The sequence below is a fragment of the Vespula pensylvanica genome, chromosome 25, assembly GCF_014466175.1.
Source record: "Vespula pensylvanica isolate Volc-1 chromosome 25, ASM1446617v1, whole genome shotgun sequence".
Lineage (NCBI taxonomy): Eukaryota > Metazoa > Arthropoda > Insecta > Hymenoptera > Vespidae > Vespula > Vespula pensylvanica.
Window position 1 is genome coordinate 1,320,986 of NC_057709.1, and position 25,208 is coordinate 1,346,193.

At 25.3% G+C, this 25,208-nt stretch overlaps 5 protein-coding genes and 1 long non-coding RNA gene across 9 annotated transcripts in view; 3 read left to right on the forward strand and 3 right to left on the reverse strand.

The window, feature by feature from the left end:
* Positions 1-980, forward strand: part of LOC122637355 (ornithine decarboxylase 1-like) — a 2,154-nt gene extending 1,174 nt beyond the window's left edge. The window contains exons 5-8 of the mRNA XM_043829444.1: positions 22-173; positions 241-480; positions 554-762; positions 848-980. Of these exons, the coding sequence (XP_043685379.1) occupies positions 22-173; positions 241-480; positions 554-762; positions 848-908 (662 nt within the window). The 3' untranslated portion in view covers positions 909-980. The remainder of the gene's footprint in view (positions 1-21; positions 174-240; positions 481-553; positions 763-847) is intronic.
* On the reverse strand, positions 789-4,649 carry LOC122637354 (dipeptidase 1-like). Its single transcript, XM_043829443.1, is given in 11 exon segments — positions 789-1,101; positions 1,200-1,315; positions 1,410-1,560; positions 1,661-1,736; positions 1,837-1,927; positions 2,010-2,186; positions 2,263-2,320; positions 2,827-3,110; positions 3,239-3,401; positions 3,486-3,639; positions 4,501-4,649. Coding segments are annotated over 11 exon segments (1,344 nt in total). The 5' UTR covers positions 4,505-4,649; the 3' UTR covers positions 789-1,031.
* A 387-nt stretch (positions 4,650-5,036) lies between these two features.
* LOC122637366 lies at positions 5,037-15,313 on the forward strand. Its single transcript, XR_006329228.1, has 3 exons — positions 5,037-5,156; positions 5,763-5,853; positions 15,178-15,313. It is a non-coding gene; the product is annotated as an uncharacterized LOC122637366 (long non-coding RNA).
* LOC122637359 (homologous-pairing protein 2 homolog) lies at positions 6,253-8,325 on the forward strand. The gene is made up of 3 exons (XM_043829448.1): positions 6,253-6,330; positions 6,419-6,615; positions 6,693-8,325. The coding sequence occupies exons 2-3, from the start codon at positions 6,463-6,465 to the stop codon at positions 7,143-7,145; spliced, it is 606 nt and encodes a 201-aa protein (XP_043685383.1). The 5' UTR covers positions 6,253-6,330; positions 6,419-6,462; the 3' UTR covers positions 7,146-8,325.
* On the reverse strand, positions 7,211-11,001 carry LOC122637352 (venom metalloproteinase 3-like). The gene is made up of 14 exons (XM_043829440.1): positions 10,789-11,001; positions 10,184-10,244; positions 9,710-9,921; positions 9,419-9,508; positions 9,148-9,346; positions 8,950-9,055; positions 8,738-8,867; positions 8,506-8,660; positions 8,342-8,391; positions 8,130-8,256; positions 7,907-8,053; positions 7,702-7,834; positions 7,519-7,626; positions 7,211-7,382 (listed from the first exon to the last, which is right to left on the reverse strand). Exons 1-14 carry the CDS (start codon positions 10,846-10,848, stop codon positions 7,257-7,259), a joined length of 1,704 nt encoding a protein of 567 aa, XP_043685375.1. The 5' UTR covers positions 10,849-11,001; the 3' UTR covers positions 7,211-7,256.
* LOC122637351 (A disintegrin and metalloproteinase with thrombospondin motifs 8) overlaps positions 13,499-25,208 on the reverse strand; it is a 68,265-nt gene continuing 56,555 nt past the window's right edge. The window contains exons 11-19 of one of the 4 annotated variants that reach the window (XM_043829436.1): positions 21,611-21,666; positions 20,569-20,583; positions 19,043-19,169; positions 18,325-18,489; positions 17,564-17,690; positions 17,117-17,221; positions 16,223-16,374; positions 15,189-15,685; positions 13,499-13,763 (exon numbers count right to left, since the gene is read on the reverse strand). In XM_043829436.1, the coding sequence (XP_043685371.1) occupies positions 13,636-13,763; positions 15,189-15,685; positions 16,223-16,374; positions 17,117-17,221; positions 17,564-17,690; positions 18,325-18,489; positions 19,043-19,169; positions 20,569-20,583; positions 21,611-21,666 (1,372 nt within the window). In that variant the 3' untranslated portion in view covers positions 13,499-13,635. Of the gene's footprint in view, positions 13,770-15,188; positions 15,686-16,222; positions 16,375-17,116; positions 17,222-17,563; positions 17,691-18,324; positions 18,490-19,042; positions 19,170-20,568; positions 20,584-21,610; positions 21,667-24,677; positions 24,731-25,208 lie in introns of all 4 variants that reach the window. The other 3 variants (XM_043829435.1, XM_043829437.1, XM_043829438.1) reach the window with 3 other exon arrangements.

The following is a 25,208-nucleotide window of genomic DNA, read 5'->3' on the forward strand; positions in this document are numbered from 1 at the left end:
ATGGATTTAGTTTCCACGTTGGTAGCCCATGTAAAGAATTCAATGCGTATAAACGTGGAATTGAAATATGTAAGGACTTGATTACTTTTGCTAAATCAATAGGATGCGAAGATATCAAGTTAATTGATATTGGAGGGGGTTTTCCTGGAGAAATTGGAATTGAAATCGAGGAGGTCTGTTTATTATTTATGTTAATATATTTATGAAATATATTAATAGATATCTTCTCATTCCGTTTAGATTTCATATATAATTAATGATGCGATCAAAGAAATAGATCCTACTATAGAAATTATAAGTGAACCAGGTAGATACTACGTAGCATCTGCATTTACTTTGGCTAGCTATTTACATTCTAAAAAAACTATATCTAGTGGAAATAGTCTGAAGCAGATGTATTATATTAATTGTGGAGTTTATACTGGGTTTATAGAAGAATTGTATGATTTGAAATCACGTCATCCAAATTCACTGTTCAATGTATATTATTAATATAATATATTCATAATTATTTTATTTATTATATATATTACTAAAAGTAAATTTATTGCAGCCTATATCTAATAAAAAGTTTTCTTCCACTTTATGGGGACCAACTCTTGATTCCTTTGATTGTATCATCAAAGATGTATTACTTCCAGAATATGAAATAGGAGATTGGCTTGTATGGAGCGACATGGGTGCATATGGAACTTCTATAGTTAGTAAATTTAATGGTTTCATGCCACCAGAAGTTCTTCCATTTATCAGAAAAAGTCAATGGTTAATATTAATATTGTAGATATCGATTCTTTAAAATATGAAAACTTTTTTATGTCAATCTTACATTATAAATATTTCTTTTCAGGCAAGACTTTTGTGCCATTATCGGACGTAACGTTAATTGTCATTTGTTTGGATTGGAATAGATTTTTTGAATTTCAATAAAAGAAACTTAATACTTATAAAACAATATAAAGATGTATCATGTATTAAGAAACATTTACGAATAGTATGTTGTTTTAAATCTAAAAATACGCATTATCTTTTACCTAAAAATAATCATTTGAGTCAGTCTGTCTCGTTTTATTTATAGCATATAAATATAATACCTCATTCCACCTGTAAGAAAATAGAGAAGTAAAAAATAAATCGATAAGAAAATCTACTTTCTATGTAATAAGATTTGATTGTTCTAATGAATTTCTGAAAATATTTACTCCTTTGCAGTTTGACAAGATCCTGGCTCGAGTCCTTCATTCTTTTGAGCTTGGAATATATCTCTTGCTGCAATAATATCTTCAATAGGTGGATGAGACGACATTGAATTGCGAACCTTTTTGAAAAGAATAATTCATATTTTATTTTATGAAAGGCAAAAATTTATGTTATGATTATAATCATATCGATATTAATATTAACTTTCATACCATTTCTGCTTTAGTCATAACTGTGATAAAATTTCTTCCAGCTAATTTTTCTAAATCTTCCTTACTCCATTCTTGTTCTCCTTCACGGCTTTGATACAGACGTTCAAACAAGGATGGATATTTTGATACATCTTCCAAACCTTCTGGTACACTGTTCATTGAGAATTATTCATAAATAATAATAATAATAATAATAATAATAATAATAATAATAATAATAATAATAATAATAATTATTGATTTATTCTTACTTATCTACACCATCATAATCAGCACCAATACCGATGTGATTTACTCCAACAATACTTCTAATATGATTAATATGATCTGAAAAAAATATATGTATGAAACATGCGGAGTTAATTTAATCGATAATAATGATGATAACTTTATAATTAAATTTGTTTGTTTTAGATATATATCGTACCTACAACATCTTGTATTGTTGCGTTTTTAAATTTATTGCAATTAAGAAATTGCGAATAAAAATTTACCATAACGATACCCTCATTTTCCTTCTGTTGATAAAGTAGAAAATGATAAAATATATATTGTAAGAAATATATCAGGGATACATATTGAAAAAAAAAAATTACTTACTACCAAGTGCAATACGTCGTCAGGAACGTTTCGATAATTATTACAAATAGAAAATGCGGAAGAGTGAGAAAATATAACGGGTGCTCGTGAAATAGCAAGAACTTGTCTCATGACATTGTGAGAAACGTGTGACAGATCTATCAACATCCCAAGACGATTCATTTCATAAACGAAGGTCTACAAAATAATTTTATTTTATTTTGAATCAAATTTGTTATTTGGAAAAAAATAGGAAAAAAAAACAAATGCATACTTCTCCAAATCTTGTAAGATTATATGCATATCCATCATTAACGGTAGATGCATCAGCTCTATAAAAAAAAAAAAAAAGAAAAAATCGAATCAGATCATTATAATGTAATTTCATTAGTAATAATTAATGTTAATAATAATCTCGATGAAATAGATCATAACACGTTTTAAAGAATATATCATTGTGAAAAAATATCTGAATGAAATAAAAAATTGAAATTATTATAACGAATTTATGGTCATGAACAATGTTAGAATATTCTAATAAAATACAATTTTTTTAAATAGAATAAAAAAAATTTATTATTGTAAATGTCTACGTATCATCTGTCGATAATGTAGAGAAAGAGAAAGAGAGAGAGAGAGAGATTGAAGTAATTTGATTTACTATAATATATTACGAGTAATTTAAAATCAATATATGTAGAATATTCATAAAATAAATGCAAAAGAAAAAAAAAGAATAGAATAAAAATAAAATAAATGAAAAAGAAAAAAAAAGAATAGAAAAATGTATTATATATATGAGCGTATTACCATTAGTCGGTAATGCAGTCAGACTTACCAAGGTGTATTACAAGTATGCGTCAATGTGACATAACGAACTCCTAATTCATAATAAATCCTTAATACAGCTAAACTAGAGTCTAAAGAGTGTCCACCTTCGACTCCAATCATCGATGCTATTTTACCACTTCTCCAAACAACTTCGATATTTCTTGCATTTTTAACCAATTGCAGATGGTCTGGATAAAGATTTATAAATCTTTTAATTACATCTATCTGACGTAATGTCAATTGTACCGCATCTTTGTATTGTGAATTACAGGATACATACGCAACCCAAAACTGTAAAGAATATTTATTACAAAAAAAAGAAGACAAAAATATTAAACATACTAATATAATTTATTTATCGACTATAATCAACAATAACAAAAGAAACAAACGAATTGTATCTTTTATTCATAGCTTACCTGTCCACCAACTTTCCCAGCTTTCAAACGTGGCAAATCCGTGTAACATGTTGAACATGCTCGTTTTCCCCAAATTGGATCATTAGTGAGTAATTTTTCAAATGGATATGCCGTTAAATTGTTATTTAATTTTACATATATATTGTATGGTAAATCGTTATGTCTGTAAAAAAAAATATTAACAATAAGTTCGAACGTACATTATCGACCGAGTTCGATATTTGTTCAAACGAACGATCTTACTTACCCATCGATAAGTGGTGCCAGATCTAATGCATCGCTACCTTTAAATTTATTTGTTTTTAATCCAATTGATAATCCCATAAATAATAATAATATTGATACACATGCTGCCGCGTTAACATATAACATTCTTCCGGTACAATATTTAGTAAGGAGATCTGTAAAATAATTTATACACGACATGTCGATAAAACAGCACAAGAAAATAAAAGAAAAATAAAAATAAAAAAAGTAAAACAAAATCTATAGAAATTGCAAATGGTTTAATTACTGATATTTAACATCCTACCACTTGAAACATTTCTAACTTTATCAGTAATTATACCAATCACGGTGTTATATATATACTTCTTTAAAAAGAAAAATGTATTTATATGTCATTAAAATATCTTAAGATTTATATGACTCCTTTATCTTTTTTATCTTTTATCTCTAATAATATATATATATATATATATTTATATATATACGTTTTTATTCTACACACACAAACACACATACACGACTATGTACACATATATACACACATACACATATCAAATGACAAAATGTCGTTAACGGATTAAGAAAATTTACGTAGTTTGAAGTAATAAACGATGTCACTTTCAAATTCTTATTATTATCTTTTAAAATGAATATCTAACGAATGGATAAAATGTTGGAACTCTTTTATCGACTATTCAAATGAAATACTATAAATATATTATATCGTACAAATTTTAAATACTACGATAAGCAATATCGAAAATGAGAAAGTCGGAGAAAAAAAAAAAAAAAAGAAAAAATTAAAATAAAATCATCACTCAAAATTCGAATTAATAGATTACATCAGTCGTAGCATATTTTCATCATATAAGAAATGATAAATAGTATGACGCAAAATTTTATTTTATGAAATGTCTTATATGGACCTCCATTTCAAATTAAGAAAAAGAAGAAAAAAAATATATATATATAAAAAGAACTATACAAAAAAAAAAAAAAAAACAGAACTTCTGTAACTAAATTAATTAGATCACCCATTATTATCAGCACGTTCTATGTTGAACCAGTTAAGATTTGTGTCACTTTCTTATTACAGAGATAACTTGCACAAATAACAGTTCGATATATATCCTTCTTAATGTCCTCTGTTGGGATTTTGTTCGCGAGTATAACTCGGTGCTAATAAAGTTATATATACATATATACATATATACACACACACATATATATGTATGTATGTATGTATGTATGTTTGTGTTCATACCTGTGACTTGTTATTTATACTCTACTACATAAGGTGTACGTATATCTTATTCTTTTCTTTTATACTAATCACATATCTACCATCTCTTTTTACATATATGTATATATTGCTATATATCTCTATTTCTTTTCTTCTTTTTTTTCTTCTTCTTCTTTTTCTAGTTTTGATTCACCACACAAAACGTAATTAATCAGGTATATATATATATATATATATATATATATATATATATATATATATATATGTTGTTATACGAAATTATTTCCGCTTAGTTTTCTTTTCTATTTGATAAACAGGAGACACGAACAAGATGGTTACTAAAAGGATACTAAGCCTTAAACTGGACCACTCAAGAAATTGTTGGGAGAAAACATTGATATATTTATCTTTAAATAGATAAATTGATTAATACTGCCAGTGGATAAGGTAACATATGGTTTTGTTATTGTGTTAGTGGATATTGATATGATATGTGTATGTGTGTACATTTGTAAAGATATATATATGTTTGTTGAATTTTCTTATTTGTATGATAAAGTAGATAACAGTATGTATAAGAATCGGTATGTAACAGAAAATATTGTAAATCACACTGTCGATATTATAGGAAACTTTGTATCTAAAGAGACAGATTATCGATCGAGAGTTTTTGTTTAGTAATAACGACACCAGAGCGGCGTTACTGATATTACGATTTATTAATTATATTCGTATGTTGATCCTTAGATTGAAATATATTCTTATAAATATTTGTAATATTATAAACAATATTCATTTTTTATTTATTATTTAATCACGAAAATCTTATTATTATTTTGATGAAATTACTGACTTACCGACAACTGTATTAACCAATAGATTTAATTTTGTTTTAAACCTTGTTTAATATTAAGGTATTATTCTATGCTTCTTATATTTACAACGATACTGTTTTTCTTAGACTTCTTTACATATTCAAATGTTTGAAATATTTCGGAAAATTTTTTCCAAGTCACGTGTCCTCCTTTAAGATGGTAACCAATCACGTTTCAGTCGCTATGTTGCTGCCATCATTGATATCAAGATAGTTGTGAGTAATTCGTAATAGAAAGCGGTCGATAATTTTTGGAGTCCTCTTACGATGGTAAGTTAACTAATATCTTAAAATTATTACTCTTTTATATATTTATTTTATATATTAATTATTACTCTCATATATTTTTACGTGTATATCTGTTATGTTTGTATATCGTTATATGTCGTATTGAAACATAACCACAATAATTTAATATTTTAATAATGATTTTTCAAGAAAGCTTGTATATTTAATTTGGTCGATAATTGTGAATCATTAGTTCTATTTCCTAAAGCGCTGTAAATAATTTCCACCATTATTATCGATAATATCGTTCTTGATATGAACATATTTGAACAGTTTTCATAATTTGAATGATTTTGGATTGTAAACTTTCTTTTCTGTCAGCTATGTAATTGTATGGTAAAAGTGTATGATTTTTTTTCGTTTTTATGTGTATAAACGAATATATTTTGCAGAATTTAAGATAATTTTATAAGTACTGGCGTTGCAAAATGGTTACTTATTTATTAACTATTTTGAATGGTAAGGGATGATTATTTAATTTGTATTAATATATGTAATATAAAATCATTGATGTGTGTGTATATTATTTTAATTAATATTACTACAGCTTATAAATAAGTTATACAGAAAAATGTTATTTGTTAACAAATAATGGCCATGGATACCGTATACAAACATTTAAAAATCCAAAACAGACCTTACAGTGTGAACGATATAGTGTTGAACTTGCATAATGAATTTGGAAAATCTGCCGTTCAAAAAGCTATTGATCACTTATTGGCAGAAGGAAAGATATTTGAAAAAGTAAGTGGATTTTGTTTATTGTAATGAAAGTAATTGTAGACGGATATGTAAGTTAAATATTTCTTATATTTTATTAGGTATATGGAAAGCAAAAAGTTTATTGCGTTGTTCAGGATTCGACGCAAGATATAGAGGAATTAATGAGAATCGATAAGGAATTACAGGCACATGCGAACGAAGTAGAAACTAAGTATCAAGATCTCGAAAAAGAGATTAAAAATCAAGAAACTTTATTAAAATCTTTAAAATCATCTATTACTCTTGAAGAAGCACGTCAAGAGAAAGTTTCGCTCGAAGAGAGTATTAAAGTTTTAACTAATAAATTAGATAAACTTATCGAATCTACTGGAAGTACGGATTTAACTGAAACGAAAAGAAAAACACAATCTTCTCTAGACGAATATTCTCGTGAATATACTAAACGTAAAAGATTATGTACAGAAATAATAGATTGTATCTTAGAAAATTACCCTGGTACTAAAAGCGAGTTGTACGATGAAATAGGTATAGATCCAAAAATTATTAAATGATAAACATAATAAAATAAATTTTGATACTTTTCGTAATGGGATAAAGAAATATCGAAAAATCTTAATTTCTATAAAAATGTATTAATTTATTATTCGCTGCTAAAGGATGTTTCATAAGACAAATGGTTTCACAATCTTTTGAAGTTTGAATAATGGTTGGAAACGTCTTAACCAGAATTTCTTATCGTTAGATTTCATATACGATCCTTCCAGAACGCATTTACCGTTGAGACAAAACTGAAAAAAGAATAGGTAATCAATTTTGACAAATAAAATATTAGAGAAAAAATTTTTGATATTACGGCAGGAAGAAAATTGTTTAATTTTGGTGAACGATCAATTGATGTAAATATATGCAATCTCATATACTTACGACGCCTTTTCCACAAGAAGAACCTTCAGCTGCTGGAGCTATAGCTGTGCACGCACTTTCACTTCCTGGCACTAAACAATCTAATCTAGTACAGACAGTATGATCAGTCTGAAAAGTACAAGTATTTTAATGTATTTTACTCTTTAAGTACATATATATATATATATTTGTTCGTAAACTTACATTACATGCTTTTGCTTCATGACCATGTACTTTCTTACATTGATAATCGAGTGACATTAATTTGCCTGGCAGAATTCGAGGTAACGAGTGACCGTTTACAGGTTCGTTATAAAGACATTTCGCTCTGTCTTCACTGTAATGATAATAATTTTATATATATTCTGTTAGCGTTGTTACAAAGAAAATTTTAAAGGGAAAAATTTACCTGAGGAATGTATAAAACGCGTTTATACTACAGTTAGACCATTCAAATCCATTTTCATTTAACATTAAACCGCTGGTCATGATGTAGCCGTCATGTTCTGAACAATTGGTAGCATATGTTGGATTACCATCATGTCTGGCTCCGATTCTAAAATTGTCATTGTAATACGTTTTTAATAATTTATAAGAGTGTCAAGGAATTTTTTTTAAGTATAGTAACGTACAAATGGCCAATTTCATGAGCAGCTGGTATAATCCCACTAAAACCACCATTATCCTCTACGATACCAGCCATTTCTGAAGTTTTCTTATCGTCTTGTCTGTTACATGCTCCTGATACATATGCATAACCTGTGTAAATAAATAAATTAGATTAAAATGTTAAATATATAAAAAATATGTAAAATAATATAAATATAACATTAGAGTTACTTACCAAGAGTCGAATCATCGCAATAATCATCCACCATGTTACATATATCTAATCTAAAAAGGAGTAAATATTTAAAAAATTTTTTAGATGTTTTATTAACTTACTTTATTTTTATATATGCATATATATATATATATATATATATATATATATATATATATTCTTACTGGGTCATAGTGATCGCTATGTCATAGAAACCAATTGGGAATCTTGTCTCTCTATAAATATAATCTGCCATTTCACGTAAAGCTTTATCAACATCTACCATAAGCGATTCACTTTCTAAACGATTTTTTTCCATATACGAAGTTGCATTGTTATCCTAAAATAAAATATATTTAGTAAATATTAAATAATTAAGAAAAAGAAAAAAGAAATTAAGAAAGTAAGTTAGCTTACCAAAGCTATAACTATACCGGCAATATTGAATCGAATTTTTGGATTGTTTAATAATCTGTATCTTAAATCTACACCGTTCCAAAATGAAAGGATATATCTTATAGCATGTTTGATATCATTTCCAACTAATCTGAACATTTTCAAAGAGATTATTAGACATTTAGATTTTATATAATTAAACACACAAATTAAAATGATTTAGTTTTGCTTACGCGTATTCACTGTTATCCATTATGATTAATATTTCTGGATAAATAACATCTGGTACGTTATGCTTGTGTCCTGTGTTGTTAATACGTTTGCTTGGATTCGACAATTCTAAAAATATTAAGAAATTTTAATAAATAGATTAGATTTTTAAAAGTTAATATACAATTATGTTTACACGTTATGTTAAAATTTCAACTTACTGAATTCCTTATAGTGCTTTTTTCTATTTTTTGGTATCTCATAAATAACATGATGATAAGTATAAGCGAGGTCATCGTTTTTAGTTACATTTTTAGTATGAAGAGGCTTGTATAAATTTTTCTCACTGTAAAGTACATCATGTAAAATGCGGTGAGGTAAACGTCGAATTACTTTGTTAACAGAAGAAATGATTCCGTTCTTGAAAAAAAAAGTTTCATTCATTACGACAAATCAACAGAGTTTGATCTTTCTATAAGTGTTCTTACTCACAAGATGTAATCTTCTATTAGCATCCAATTGCATCAGTATCGACGCAGTATTATTCATATCATGAAATGTTCTACCTATATTTTTCATGGCCTGAAAGAAATATTCTTTTTTTATATCTTTTAAATCCAATCGTTGAGACAATATTTTCTTCTTTATATGAGACATCGATAGGATTCTTTCTTTTTCTTATTTCTTGGAAATAAATTTTTGCTTTCAGAAAAAATCTTTTTAAAAACTTTTCATCTTAAATATGTTAACGTTTGATCGTATTAAAAAAATATATGAACTTACATTCGGTATTAGATCATATTTCAATCCTTCAGGATAATTCGGATTAGAAGATACAGTCCAAACGGGTGTGTTTTCGCTAGCAAGTATTCCCTCCGTAGGAGTAAGATACAATTTAATGTCTCTATCGAAAGCTTTAAATTGTATTTCTTGATTGTCATCCAAATTTCTTTGATGGACAGTGTGTTGTATTGGAACGACATCATAATCTGGTACTATAGTTAATTCATTAATTTTATTAATAATTTCTTTTCACTTTTTTTTTCTTTTAATAATAAATAAATAAATAAATAAATAAATAAATAAATAAATAAATAAATTAATTAATTAAAACGAGAAGTTTTTATCACATGTTAATAAGACTGAATTATTTAAAAAATTTCAAGCTTGAATATCTTTTCTTCTTTCTGTATTTTATTTCATTTTAATTTTTTTTTTTCCAATAAATTTTAATAAAATTAAAAAGTATTCAAATACCTTCTTCATGACTCGTGTGAAACACTGCCATTACTTCTTCCGGTGTCATATATTGGTGAAGCTTGAAATTAAAATGATTAAAACATTGATTAAATATTGTATTATTTTTTAATTAATTTTTTTTCTTTTCTTTTTTTTTTTTAGATTCACAGAAATTGTTTAAAAATATTAAATATAAATATCTTTATTTTGTACAGTACGTAAACGACTGAATTAAAATTGAAAATAATTATCTTTTTGTAAATTAAATTTTATGAAACAAGATTGAAAAAAAAATTGAAAATAATTCTTTTATATATTAATTAATTATATGTTAATTAAATAAATAATTAATTAAATAATTAATTTTTTAATTGAAAAGTGTTATAATATATTATAATCAATTTTATCGAGGAGTTATAAATTTTTTAAATATTTTTAATAATTTATAAATTATAAATAATCATGGAAATAAAAATAATTAAACAATTTTTTTTTTGAATTAAAAAAAACAAATAAATGAATAAATATATGTATATATATTTATATATAAATAAATATATACGTATATATGTATGAATAAAATAATAATGAATAAAATAGTAATGAATGAAATATTTAAATACCTTTTTACATTGTACGAGAGATACAATAACTGTACACAATAAAATAATTTTCCGAAACATGATCGCGAATAAAAATCATAAATCGTTGTTATTATTAATTTTTCTCTCTTGTTTTATAATTTATTTTTAAATTTGCCAGAATTGCTCTGATATTACTCCTTGATGAATGAACGTATTACTCTGAGGTAACACGTCGTAAATAAAAAGATTTTTTGATTTTCTCGTTTTATATCAAATTCCTAAAAACTAAATTTGATTAATGGTCAATGTTTATATATATATATATATATATATATATATATATATATATATATATAAAAGAAAAGGAAAAGAGAGAAAGAAGAAGAAAAAATTAAATAAAGAAAGAAGGAACAAGAAACACTTGTTCATATACAACATCATCATATTTTTGAACGAGTATATGATCTATAATATAATAGATTAAAGTGCACAAAGTAATAAATTGCAATGATAATCGTGTCAACGTGATTATTATGCCGCAATATTTGAGTCTAATGATTGAATTACGTTACTTTTATGTGACATCAATGAACAGAAGCCAAAACAAAGGTGTGTCCTTTACGTAATCGATAACATTCTTTTCCCCATTGATTTAGATAAATTTTAATCGATTTGAATATTTTATGGTATATTTTGAGTACTCAGATGTCTAGTTTGTGTAAAAAAAAAAAAAAAAAAAAAAAAAGAAAACGAAATTTTTAAGACTATTGATTTTAATAATAAATATTAAATTAATAATATATATATATAATTTTTAATAATAATAAATTTAATAATTCATTTATAATAATTAAAAACATTTATAAAAAATATAAAATTTTTCTTATCAGATTGTTATATTTTATTCTTTAATAATAAATTTTAGTAAGAAGTTTTATTTTTATACATTTTATTTTTAATAATTTTACTTTCAATAAAATGTATAAAATATTTTACACACATATGTGTGTGTATGTGTGTTATATTTAATAATAAATTAAACTAAACAAAAGTTCATTATAAAATTTATTTCATTAAAAAAAAAATTTACTTTTAATGATACATCCAATGACAATATTCTTTATAATTTATTTTTAATTATAAAACTTTAATAATTATAAACTTATTATTTAATTATACTACTTTTATCATTATAAAATTATTTAAATTGTCATACTTTTATATATATCAATTTAAAATAATATTAAGGATAAGATTTAAAGAGTAAAAGATTTATGATTGAAACGAATTTCTAAAAAAACATCCCTTATTTCTAAAATCTTTTAAAATTTATGAAAATCTCGCTATTAGTAGAGTCCTGTTTTATCGATCCAATAAGAAAATATTGATAATAGTAGAGTTCCATTTTGTCGATCGAGTAAGAAACTATCGGTAAGTAGAGTCCGATTTTGTCGATTGAGTAGGAATATGTTGGTAATAGAAGAATCCTATTTTATCCTAATAGAATGGGTTAAATAACAGGTGACGAATTGATTTAGAATCTATTCCATAAAATATTTTATTTTTGAAAATATTCAATGATTTATACAAAAAATATAATCCAATCGAATATATCGGCAAGAAGAAAGAAGAATAAATGGAAAGATAAATAACTAAAATCTACATCGTGTAAAATTTTTATTATTTAGTTTACACAACGACTACATTCTGTCAACGTTTTAAAAAGAAAAAATTAGGTAATATGATACACAAACGAAGAGTCCAAAATGGCCGTTAATGAATGACAAAACGACCTTTGTTGATTGGTAGATTCTTTCGAAGCGGTCTCGCTTTTAAAATTCATTTATTTATAAACAATACATAATGGACCTGCCTCGAATATCTTAAAAAGGAAGACACAGATATTTTAAGAGGAAACTAATACTCTTAAGGAAAATATGTGAGACACTCGTTGGCGTATTGCACGATCGAGGATCTTTCGAAGGCCGATACTTAAAAAATAATACAAAATAATAATTACAATAAGAAAAAGGAAAAAGAGGAAAAAAAATTCTTCAAAAAATAAAAAGACAACACGAAATCTATCAAAAAAAAAAAAAGGAATAATGAATGAGTCATTTTTGTTTAGGTTTTTGTTCGGAATCGAAATTAAAATACGCAATTTCGTACGCGTACAAATCTTTTCGCATAATTTCTCATCGAAGAACGATAATAATAATAATAATAATAATAATAATAATAATAATAATAATAATAATAATAATAATAATGATAATAATAATAATAACATTAAAATTAATAATAATAATAATAATAAAATTAAAATTAATAATAATAATAATAATAATAACATTAAAATTAATAATAAAATAATATAATAATAATAATAATAATAATAATAATAATAATAAAATTACAATTAATAATAAATATTCGACCAAGGATTAAAGATCAAAAGGCAGTACATTTTTTTCTTTCGTTAAGATTCGTGAATTGTTCATCACAAGTTGATCTTGAAAACAAAAAAGAGGAAAAGAAAAAAAAAAGTTGAGGAAAATGATCTACAGAAAAGTCATATTAAATCGATCCTTCGTCAGATATCGCATCGAAGGAATTTGGCTCGAGATCTGTGTAAGAAGATTGAATTAAAAAATAAAAAATAAAAAAAAAAAAGAAGAAAACGAAATACGTTTTGATTTCTCGACTTTTCTTTTCTTTTTTTTTCTTTTTCTTTTCTTCTTTCGACATCGATAGTTGATCTTTTTCTTTTATATTTTCTTGCTTTTCCTTTTCTTTTCTTTTTTTATTTTGTTCATAGATAACCTCGAAGATATCCGAAGTGTTTGCTGTATTTCTTTTTCTTTTTTTTCTTTTTTTTTTTTTTTTTTAAGGGCAGATAGTCTTCAAGGACGCACAGCAACGGCTCTTTACAGATTGCAAATGGCACAGCCATGTTCCCAGCCTGTCAATCAGATCCAAGCAATCGGGCCCTAGGTCCGTGCACTCATCGCCCTCTGTTTCTAAGAATAATTGAACATTATTAATGATTTTGATCGTATGTGTGCGTGTAGTGTATGTATACGCGTGTGTGAGAAAGAAAAAAAAAGAAAGAGAAAGATAAAAAGACAGACAGAGAGAGAGAGAGAGAGAGAGAGAGAGAGAGAGAGAGAGAGAGAGAGAGAGAGAGAGAGAGAGAGAGAGAGAGAAATAGAGAGAGAAAACATTTGATAAAAAAAAAACCATAAATAAAAGAAAGATATAAGTATCCAGATGCTTTGATACGAGATCAGATGTTTCTGTAAATAGATGATTATTCCCAGCTAGAATTAGAATTAGAAATTAGAATAAGAATAAAAATTAGAATTAGGATTAGAATTAGAACGGTAACGGACAGATATGTATGTAAAGGATTTAGTAAAAAAAAAAAAAATAGAATTAGCTGTAAGTCGTAATACGAAATATAAACGTGTACATATGTATAAATGTCTATGCAATTTGTTTATGCAGTGTGATTGTAATTTTGTATTTATGTGTATGTAATAATTGTAATGATGTAATAATGTAATTTTAATCGTATTCATCTTGTGTTGTTTAAACGTATGTATGTAAAAATTAAAATGATGCAATGTAATGTAATCGCGAAATTACATATAATTTAATGTAATATAATTGTAAAAGTATGTAATGTAAATATAATGTAATGTAGCTTAATTAATTTTGGTTTTTTGTAAATGTAGTGAAATGTAATGTAATTTAATTAATTTCATTTTCTGTAAATGTAATCTAATATAAATCAATTCATTTCGTATTTTGTAAATGTAATGTAATGTAATGTAATTCATCGTGTGTTTTATCGGTATCCGTATTAGTATTATTTTTGATGTAATATCGTTCGATGTAAATATCCCGATGTAAGTTTACACAAAATTGTCACTGCCTTAATAGTGAATTAAATGAAAAAAAAAAGGAAAGAATAGTAAGAAGATTGTGAAAACAACGTAAAAAAGATCGAGCTTATGGTCCGCATTTTCGCTCGTGATCAATTATGTTTATATATATATATATATATATATATACACGCACACACAAACACGTATATCTTTATATGTAATATGTATATATATATATATATATATATATATATATATATATATATATAGATTTTTAGATCCTTTTTCCATGATTAAAAAATTATAATGATAAAATAAAAAGAAGAACGAGATAGTGATTACACAGATATAGATATAATGAAAGAATATGGTCATGCTTCTAATTAAATAAATAAATAGAATAGAATAAAATAAAATAAAATAAAATAAAATTAGAGAGACAAAGATTTTGATATTAGAAAGATTGACACGAGATAGAAAGAATTGAATTTTGTTTTTATATATATATTTTTTAATTTGTTTGTTTTTGTTTTCACAGAATTCTCTTACCACGACCGCCATTCTGTTGGCCATTTTGGAGGCCATTTTGAAGAAGAGCCAATGTCGTCGGAGAAAATGGCGTCACAGTTGGCGTGGTCTTACGTTTGAACGATATAATTTTTGGATAATTCACGTCGTTAGGATTGTTAACAACTTTTGGAGTAGAATTGACGTTGTAACGGAAATTAAAATTATATCTGTTGTTTTTCTTGCTAGTCGTAGTTGTTCGATTAACACCATTGTTGATTTTTCCAAAATTGTTGTTGTTGTTGTTATTATTATAATTACTATTATTTTTGATTTTGTCATTAATGGCAAGTAAATTATTAGCAGTCGTGTACGTGTATTTGTATACCGTTGATGTAGGTGTATATTGACGTTTATGGTTTGTTGTTGTTGTCGTTGTTGTTGTTGTTGTACTTGACGTCAATAAATTTGGGGTTATGTATGGGGAATATTTAAATTTTGATTTTGGCGATGTATATGTTGTTCCTTCCCATGGATACCTGTGTGGAATATTATTTAAATGTTATTGTATTAACCCTTTAAATGCAACCAATTTTCATTTATTTATATATTTATTAAAAACAAAATTTAACATTTATTATAATTGTTATTATTATTTTTTTATTATTACGATAATTTTTTATATTTATCGTTATTTCAAATGAATAATAACAATGATAATATTGATATAAAATTGTAAAAATTATCATGACGATTAATTATTAAGAAAAAAAAAATAATAAAAAAGAAATGTATTATTACATGTATAAAAACAAATTCATCAGCGATTTGAAATTCATTTCACAATTCTTTGTGACGTTATATATATATATATATTAAAAATTTATAAAAAATATATACGATGCATTAAAGGGTTAAATGACTTTGATTTTGATCTTTGATCGATTATTTTGAAACAAAATCAAACGGAATAGAAAATATGGCGGATACAAATTTCCGTTCTTTTTTCATTTTTATTTGTTTTTTCTTGATCAAATTTTCATTAAATTATTTATGCAAATTATAAGTTAAATTACCTGTAATCGGTGTTATTATATTGTGCAAATATCGGTCTGTTGTTCGCAGGTGGTCCGAAACTACCATCTCGACGTACATAAGTTGGTATATTTTGGGTGTAATCAGGTATTATATTTTCATGTTCGGCGACGCATTTACCATTGAGACAGTACTAGAATGAAAATAAAAAATAAAAAAGAAAAGGAAAAATAAATAAAAAAGAAAAAAAATTAAACAAAAGAAAATGATACGTAGTCGTTTTTAATCAATAAAAATTATTTAAAATCAAATGAAACGTTTTTCTTCGGCGACATTGATATTTTGTAAATTTTTTAAAAAAGAAAAAACATTAAATTTATTATATATTTATTGTAATACTTTTTATATATATTTTATAGGTATGTATAGATATGTATATATATATAATAAAAAAAAAAAAATTTGACGAATGATAATTAAATCAATTTAAGTCTAAATCTATCGAAATGTCCTTTTTTCTTTTTTTTTTTCTTTTTAATTACACGTGCATACATATCGTTTCTTTATATATATATATATATATATATATATATATATATATATATATATATATATAATTATACATATATATTATATAACGAATGTATAAAAATTAGAATATTATAAATATTAAAGAAAAAAAAAAATTTTAATCCGTATATCTATTTATAACATGTATATATATACATATATATGTATATATTATATAATAATAATAATTAATAATATTAATAGCAATAATATATATTATTATTAAATTATATTATATTATTTATTTATGTAATATAATATAATTATATATACGATTCATTTTAATATATCAATGGAATTTTTTTCTTTCTTTTTCTTTGCAATTTTTATTTATTTTATTATTTTATTGATTTTTTTTTATTTACCTGGCCATCGCCACATGGTGAGCCCTCAGCTGCGGGACGATAAGCGACACAATAACCAGATCCAGCATCGAAGCAAAATAATTGTGCACAAACTCTGTCGTCTTTCTATACCCCCATCAATCAACCCCCAACCCCCATACCCCCACAAAAAAAAACAGGAAAGAAAAATGTCATAAATAATATGTCAATAACATATTTCTCGTTATACATACATTTATAATACATAAACGTCTTTAGAAAATATATGCTAATAATTTTTTTTGTTTACAATTTATTTGTAAAAATTATAAGTTCGTTCTGTAAAATATCAAGCTTAATCAAACGTCTATAAAGTTTCGAAAAAGAGTAATTGATTTTTAAAATTGTTTAGCAACTTTTAGCCCAGCTAGGAATATTTGATAGATTACGTTTGTTTGCTTTAATAATAGAAATTCAATTTTTACTCACGAAACAAGCACTGGTACCACGATCCTTACGGCACTGAGCATCTAACGAGAGTAATTTGCCTGGTAAAACTCTTGGCAGTGCCTCGTCTTCGTGAGGTGCATTGTACAAACACGTTGCAGTGTCACCACTAAAGAAAAAAAAAAAAAAATATGAAAATAAAAAAATGTGTATTAAGAAATTTTTCCAAAAAGAAAAAAATTTTCTTCTGTTTCGACACGTGTGTCAATTTTACAATAACACGAGTAATTTTTTTGGAACGAAATAATTTATTATTATTATTATTATTATTATTATTATACCGTTTTTATATCGTCGAAACAAATTTTGAAATTTTTTAATAAGCGTCAAGTATGTTAAAAAATTATTTTCAAATTTATTGGATATTTATTTGATTAATTCAATATTTTGCTATTTTTGTTCCTTTTAATTATTCTCATAGGATCTATATTAAAAAGTATATAGTAAACTTCAATTTAAAAAGAATTTAATATGAAAAAGTTTGATTTATTTTCATTAATTCGAGTAAAACGAATATACAAAGGAAAATGATCTAAAAACAAAAAATATTTATACAATCGTAGATGTCTCTTCATAGAAAAAAATATTTCAAAAATTTATTCAAAAAATATTTCACAAGTGTCGGAATATTTTTGTTGACCGATTGGATGTCTAAAATAGTTTGTTTTTCTTTTTTTTTGGAGGATCTTTAATAATAATATCGCACTGTGTAATTGTTTTAAAATTGTTGTAAAATTACGTACTTTAGAAAATGATGGAAGGACGAGACACTGCAGTGGGACCATTTGAATCCCTTTTCAGTATGTCTAAGATCGCTCATAATGTAACCATCTTCCCAACGACATTTCTCAGCACCAGGTCCACCAAGATAACTCGGTGGTGGTGAACCATCGTGTACTGCACCTAACCTAAAAAAAAAAAAAAAAAAAAAAGAAAATAAATATAAAAAAAGAAAATTCAATAATCATTCTTTTTCATTCAAGTTCATTCAAGTATTCATTCAATTTCACTATAAAGAAATTAACGCAAAGGAAGTAGATAGATTCGAAAAAATAAAAAATATTTTTCCATTTTTTTATTTTTTTTATTTTGAGAGACTCGCAAGTGACCGACTTAGTGTAAGAATTAAAAATTTAAAGATATATTTGAAGTAAATAAATCAACAAAAAAATTGTCTTTTCAACAAAAGATTGTTGATTTAAGAAAAAAATTTTTTCTTTTTTTTCTTTGTCGAGAAACCATTTTTTTTTTTTTTTTGAGAAACTCACAAATGACTAACTTCGGGTATAATTTGTTTTTCTTTCTTTCTTTTTTTTTTTTTTTAAATATATTCCAAATAAATACATTGACAAAAAAATAGTTCTTTTAGTTATTGATTAAAGAAATTTTTTTTTTTTTTCGAGAAACCCATAAGTGATGAATTTATTATATTTTTATTGTTCTTTTTTTTGAAAAACTCACAAGTGACCAACTTCGTGTGCCGCTACGATGATACCACTGAAGCCACCAGTGTCTTCAATGATGGCTACAGAGTTGACCTTTTCTAAGCGTTTGTTAACAACACAGGCACCACCAACATATGCGAATCCTGTAGAATATATTTGAAATTATTAGAACGAAAATATTCTTTTGGATCCATGAGATTGAATATATGTTGATAAAAAAGATTAATGTTACTTTTAGAATTCGTTAGACAGTATAATCCGTTATATTAATACAAGCTACTTCTGTATCTTTCTAGCGATGTTATATTTGATACCAGAGCAGAGAGCAAGAGATCATGATGAAGCCTGATACGTGTCTCTAACGTTAAAATTAATTTAGCAATTTATTAGAGGATAATATTCTTCGCTATGACGTTTCTAAAGTAGATATTAGAATTTAATGAAAACTTTTCTAATCGACAATGAAATTATTATTTTTTTAAATAGAAATTCTGACCATCTTTTTATAAATCTAATGTGTATACGTTAGATAATTTCTAATAGGTATTAGAATGACAAATATCTTTGAAATTTTTCACGGATCTAATTTATATATTAGATGTTTTATAATAATCGTTAGAATGAACAAAAATTTCCAAACTTTTGAACAGATCGAATACATTAGATACTTTCTAATTATCATTAGAATGAAAAAGAATTTCAAAACTATTTTACAGATGAATATATTAGACACTTTCTAATTATCATTAGATTAAACGATATTTTAGAACTTTTTTATAGATGAATACATTAAATACTTTCTAATTATCATTAGAATAAGAAGTAAATTTTTAACTTTTTTATAGGACACATGTTATTACAGTATAGAATTAATATATGCATTAGAAATTTTTTAATGATTATTAGAACCCCCCCAAAAAAAAATGTTCATAAATTTTCCATAATGGTTTAATTAATTTTTATATCTATATAATAAAACGATATAGAAAAAATAAAATTTTTCGATAAAAATCTAACGTATGCATTAGAAACATTCTAATACATATTAGACGTGGGAGACACGTGACTTGTTAATTTAACCACCGTATGTAATTATTAGTCATGGAACAATGACAACACGAATTTTTATCGCAGCGAATCTTTCATACCATTACTCGAAGCTAATTTATTCTAATGATTTGTCATGCAACCGCTGTTAATAATCCTGATTAATAAGATAAAGTATTTTATTTGCTGTTTTAGAAAGGATAAAATTTTTCATTAAAATAGACAATATTCGTCCGTCGCGTCTACATATATACATATACATGTAAACACGAACATATATATATGCATATATATACATAGACACATATATATGTATATGTATGTATATATGTATATTAAAAAAAAAAAGATTATATAATAAGAATATTTTCTAAATTCAAAAAAAGAAAAAAAAAAAGAATCAAAAAGTTAAAAAAAAAGAAAAGAGAAATGGACAATTTTCATAAAATCCTTTTTCGTTTTGTCACCCTATACACACATATATGTAAAACTTACCAATAAAAAACGGTCCTTTAGTCGATAACGCAGCCGACAAAAAAAAATAGAAAGATACAAAAGCGATTAAATTCTCGATTATGAAAATCCAAAATAGAATGAAAATGTCACATAAACTATAATGATAGTAATAAATAATAATAATACTAATAATAATAACGACAATGAAAATTAATAATAATTCGTAAATTTCGTATTCCAAAAAAAAAAAGAAAATCCAAAAATACGATTGGGATGATTTTATCGTTGCGAGCAAACACACACACACACATATATGTGAACATAAACATAAACATATATATATATATACATATATATATGTATATGTATATGGTATCAAAATAAAAGCAAAATTGTGCGAAGAAGATAAAGTCAAAGGAGATATAATTTATTTTTTTGATTAAAAAATTCGTCACCTGACACACACACACACACACACACATACAGAAAAAAATATACATTTTCACCATAAATAAAAGGAAAAAAAAAATAAACAAGCGAAGAAAAAACAAGTGTCTCAAGTGATGACAGAAACCATAATCAAGCTTAAGAACGAGATAGGAACCATTAGAGAATGAAAGACAGAGAGAAAGAGAAAAAAAAAGAAGAAGAAAAAAAGAAAAAAAAATTACAAAAAATTCCGGCTACCAACAAATTCCACCATTTTTCTTTTTTTTCTTTTTTTTCGATGAAGGAGCTTGAGCGGCTGGATGCGGCGGGAAATTTCAAAATGGCGACAAGAAGAAGAAGAAGAAGATACAACACACCGATCGCAAGACACACATACATATGTATTTGAGATTTATAATGGGAGAGAAAGAGAGAGAAAGAAAGAGATACAGACAGAAAGAAAGAGAGAGAAAGAGAGAGAGAGAGAGAGAGAGAGAGAGAGAGAGAGAGAGAGATAAAGATAAAAAGAAAGGGGTAGATTGTGTTGTCGAGAATAGACTAGACGAAAGAAAGTCGGCCATTTTTTTGTTTTTGTTCGTTTGTTTGTTTATTTGTTTTTTTTTCGGGGTCGCCATTACTCCGAAAAACGTACCTGCGGTTCCTCTATTGCACACGTCATTCGCGTATTGCCTCCTGCACATATCTAATCTGCAATGTAACAACACACAAGGTTTGTCTTTACATGTGTAGTTCAAAAAAAAAAAAAAAAGAAAATAAAAGAGAAAGGTAATATAAAACAATAAGAAATAACTATATTCAATAATAATTATTTTTCTTTCTTTCTTTCTTTCTTTCTTTCTTCTTTCTTTCATTTTTTCAGTTTTATATTTTCTCTTTTTTGTCACGCTCGTCATTGACCTTGAATCGTTTAAGCATTTGTACTTTGCAATTTTCTCGTCTACTTTTTTTATTTTTATTTTTTATTGTTATTATTATTATTATTATTATTATTATTTACTTTTTTTTTTAATTCCAAACTTTTTTTATTTTTTTTTTATTTTTTACTTTTGCACCACTTTCTGTGTATTAAATAATTATTGACGCAGAGGGGCGTGGGGTGGAAAATCTGAACGAAGAAAGATGACTAATAAGAGAGACAGAGAGAGAGAGAGAGAGAGAGAGAGAGACAGAGACAGAGAGAGAGACAGAGAGAGAGAGAGAGAGAGAGAGAAAGAGAGAGAGAGAAAGAGAGAGAGATAGAGGGAGAGAGATAGTTGATATGAATTAATAAAGGATAGAAAGAAAGAGAGAGAGAGAGAGAGAGAGAGAGAGAGAGAGAAAGACAGAGAGAGATGGAGATAAAAAGAAAAATTCATAAAATATTATCGAAGTTGAGGTAGATGATATATTTCGATGTGTCCTTGAAGTTCACCCTCGCTCACTGTCCTGGCCCTAAATTCTAAAAATGTTAGAACGTTAGTGATTATTTTTCTGGTCCTTTTTTTTTTTTTTTTTAATTACTTCAATTCTTTCAATTTCTTCTCCTTAATTTTATTTTTTCTTTTCTTTTCTTTAATTATCATTATCATTATTTTTTCTTTTCTTTTTTTTTTTTTGAACCCGTTGTCTCCCGCTTCTTTCTTTGTTTTTCGTTGGTACGTTTTTTATTTTTCTATTTCTTTTTTCTCTTTCTTTTCTTCTCGAAAAAAAAAAAATAAGAAAAAAAACGTTCTCATCGTTCATCCTTTTCATCGTGAAGTTAGCTCGTGCGATTTAAAAGCAAATTAAATCGACTGGAAGCGACCTTGGACGGTTAAGATAATTAGATTGTTGAATTAGAGCTTCGTAAACTTGTGCGATGTCGTTATATCTTTTGGATGATTTATTGTTTAGAATCTAATATATTTCGTTTGTACATACATATATATATTACATGTATATATATGTACGTATGTAGGTCATTAATTATTGCCAATTAAATATATGGTGATAATAAGGACTTAACGAACGAGTGATGATTTTTTCTTTGGTTTTTTTTTTGTGTTTCGTTTCGATAATTTGATTATATAATTTTTGTATATTTTTTTTTTATTCCTTCTCCAAGTCCCGAATATTTTTTTTTATATCTTTCAATATCTAAATTATTATTTCGTTTTTCTCTTCTTTTTCTGGCAAATTTCGAATTTGTAAATTTCAAAATTATCATCGATCATTGAATTAAATTCATTTGTGTAATGAATTTGAACGATGTGGAAGAGACGATTAAAAATTGAAATGCTTGTCGACACGTTTACGAGCTAACGCTAGTACTACGATAGCATGATTGTTATAAGCTAATAATGAAATCTAATGGTCGCGCACGTTCTAATAGTCGTTACAAAATTAAACTATTAGCGTAGCTTATACAGGGTGATTCATTTTATACAAATATTTGAGATATATCGATTGTTATTGAAAATACAAAAAAAAAAAAAGAACGAAAAAAAGATTATTTGATCACATTGGATTGATTATCTCATTGAAAGATCATTTTTTTATCAAAATTATCTTTCTCGAGACTTCAAGGTCATCGATGATTTTTTATAATATATGTATACATGTTTGTTACTGTTGTATTGTACCTTACAAAAAGTTGGATTTAATGATATTCATTTTTTGATATTTAGTCATTTAATAAAAGCAATGAAAAAATTAAATGATACACCCTGTATATATGTATGTATGTATCTATGTATGTTGTATGTATGTATGTATGTATATAGTATTATATTTAACAACTACTTGTCTACTATTTTATTAACTACTTATGATAATAGATATTGCAAAGCTTTAACAAATCTATAAAAAAGCGCATCAAATTTTTGTTTAAACTATAATAAGTCTACTCAACGATTAGGCTAATTAATAAGAGAGACATCTTTATTTTTCATTGGAAGACAAAAAAAAATTCTTTTTCTTAGAGAAATTATTAGAAACATTTTTATAAAAAGAATATTAGAAAATTTCTTAAATAACTTTCAAATTAAAGTTTAAAAAAAAAAAAGATGTTTAGAAAAATTATCAGCGAGATTTATGAGAGATTGGAATAATTTGTTGAATAAAATTTTCTAATCGAAATCTGTAGGAAAATTTTTAATCGAAATTCGCGAAAAGTTTTCTACATTAATTTCTAATCGCAATTTTTGATAAAAAAAAATTTTAATTAAATCATTCATAATAAAATTTTGTTCGGATCATTCCTAATTGAAGTTTTCCAAATAATTATAATCAAATTTTCTAAACTGTTTCTAATAAAAAATTTCAAATAAAAAATTCCGATCAGAGTTTTCTAAATTAAGTTCTATAATCATTTTTCCCTAAACAATTTCTAGAAAATGTTCTAATGAAAAGTATCAAGACAATTCCCAAACAAAATTCTAAACAAAATTCCGAGCGAATTCTAAATTTCCACCATTAAATTTCTAATCATTTTCTAATCAATTTCTAATACAAAAAAAAATTTTTTTTTTCTTTGAAAGGTATTTAGAAAAACAAAATGTCTCACCGTAGTAATGATTACTTTTGTTAAAAATTATAACTAATCGGTGGCACTATATACAAAAGTTAAGGTGACAAACAATAATATATATGTATATATATATATATGTATATAATAATTACGTTATAAGGTAAATAAAAATAAAATAAATGAAGCGTGTTCGCTATGTAATAAACCATACCGGCAGTTCCCTTAGTGCAGCGGCCGCCTTTCCTACGACGGCACATATCATACCTGTTTTTCGGAATAAAAATCGGCAGTATGAAATCATCAATATGCTGTGAAGAATTTATTAAGTATCTCGATATATCTATATATTTTTATTATTATAATTATATTTTTAACGAATTTAATCATGAAACAAGGAAGAAAATTTTCTTTTTTCAAAATTTAGTTCTTTTCTCAATATTATTATATAATCATACGATTTCATTATTGTATGATATTATATATTATTAAAAAAAAATATATATATATGTTATATTATGTGAGGATTAGAAAATATTTTATTTTTAATTATTATATCTAATTAATTTATTCATGTGAAATATTCAATATATAATTTTATTTGATGTTATAATCGTATTTATTTGATATATTATCGTTGGATTAGAAAATATTGCAATTCGATTTAATAATTTAATTCAATTTTTATTTACTTTTTTTTTTGAGTTATTATTATACGATTAGGATAAATTTAGTTTTATATTAT

Coding starts and splice junctions, on each gene's coding strand:
- LOC122637359 (XM_043829448.1), top strand. CDS start 6,463: ATGGCCATGGATACCGTATACAAACATTTAAAAATCCAAAACAGACCT. Junction 6,616..6,692: donor AAGGAAAGATATTTGAAAAA/GTAAGTGGATTT, acceptor ATATTTTATTAG/GTATATGGAAAGCAAAAAGT.
- LOC122637352 (XM_043829440.1), bottom strand. CDS start 10,848: ATGTTTCGGAAAATTATTTTATTGTGTACAGTTATTGTATCTCTCGTA. Junction 10,245..10,788: donor CTCTCGTACAATGTAAAAAG/GTATTTAAATAT, acceptor TTTAATTTCAAG/CTTCACCAATATATGACACC. Junction 8,054..8,129: donor GCTCATGAAATTGGCCATTT/GTACGTTACTAT, acceptor TGACAATTTTAG/AATCGGAGCCAGACATGATG.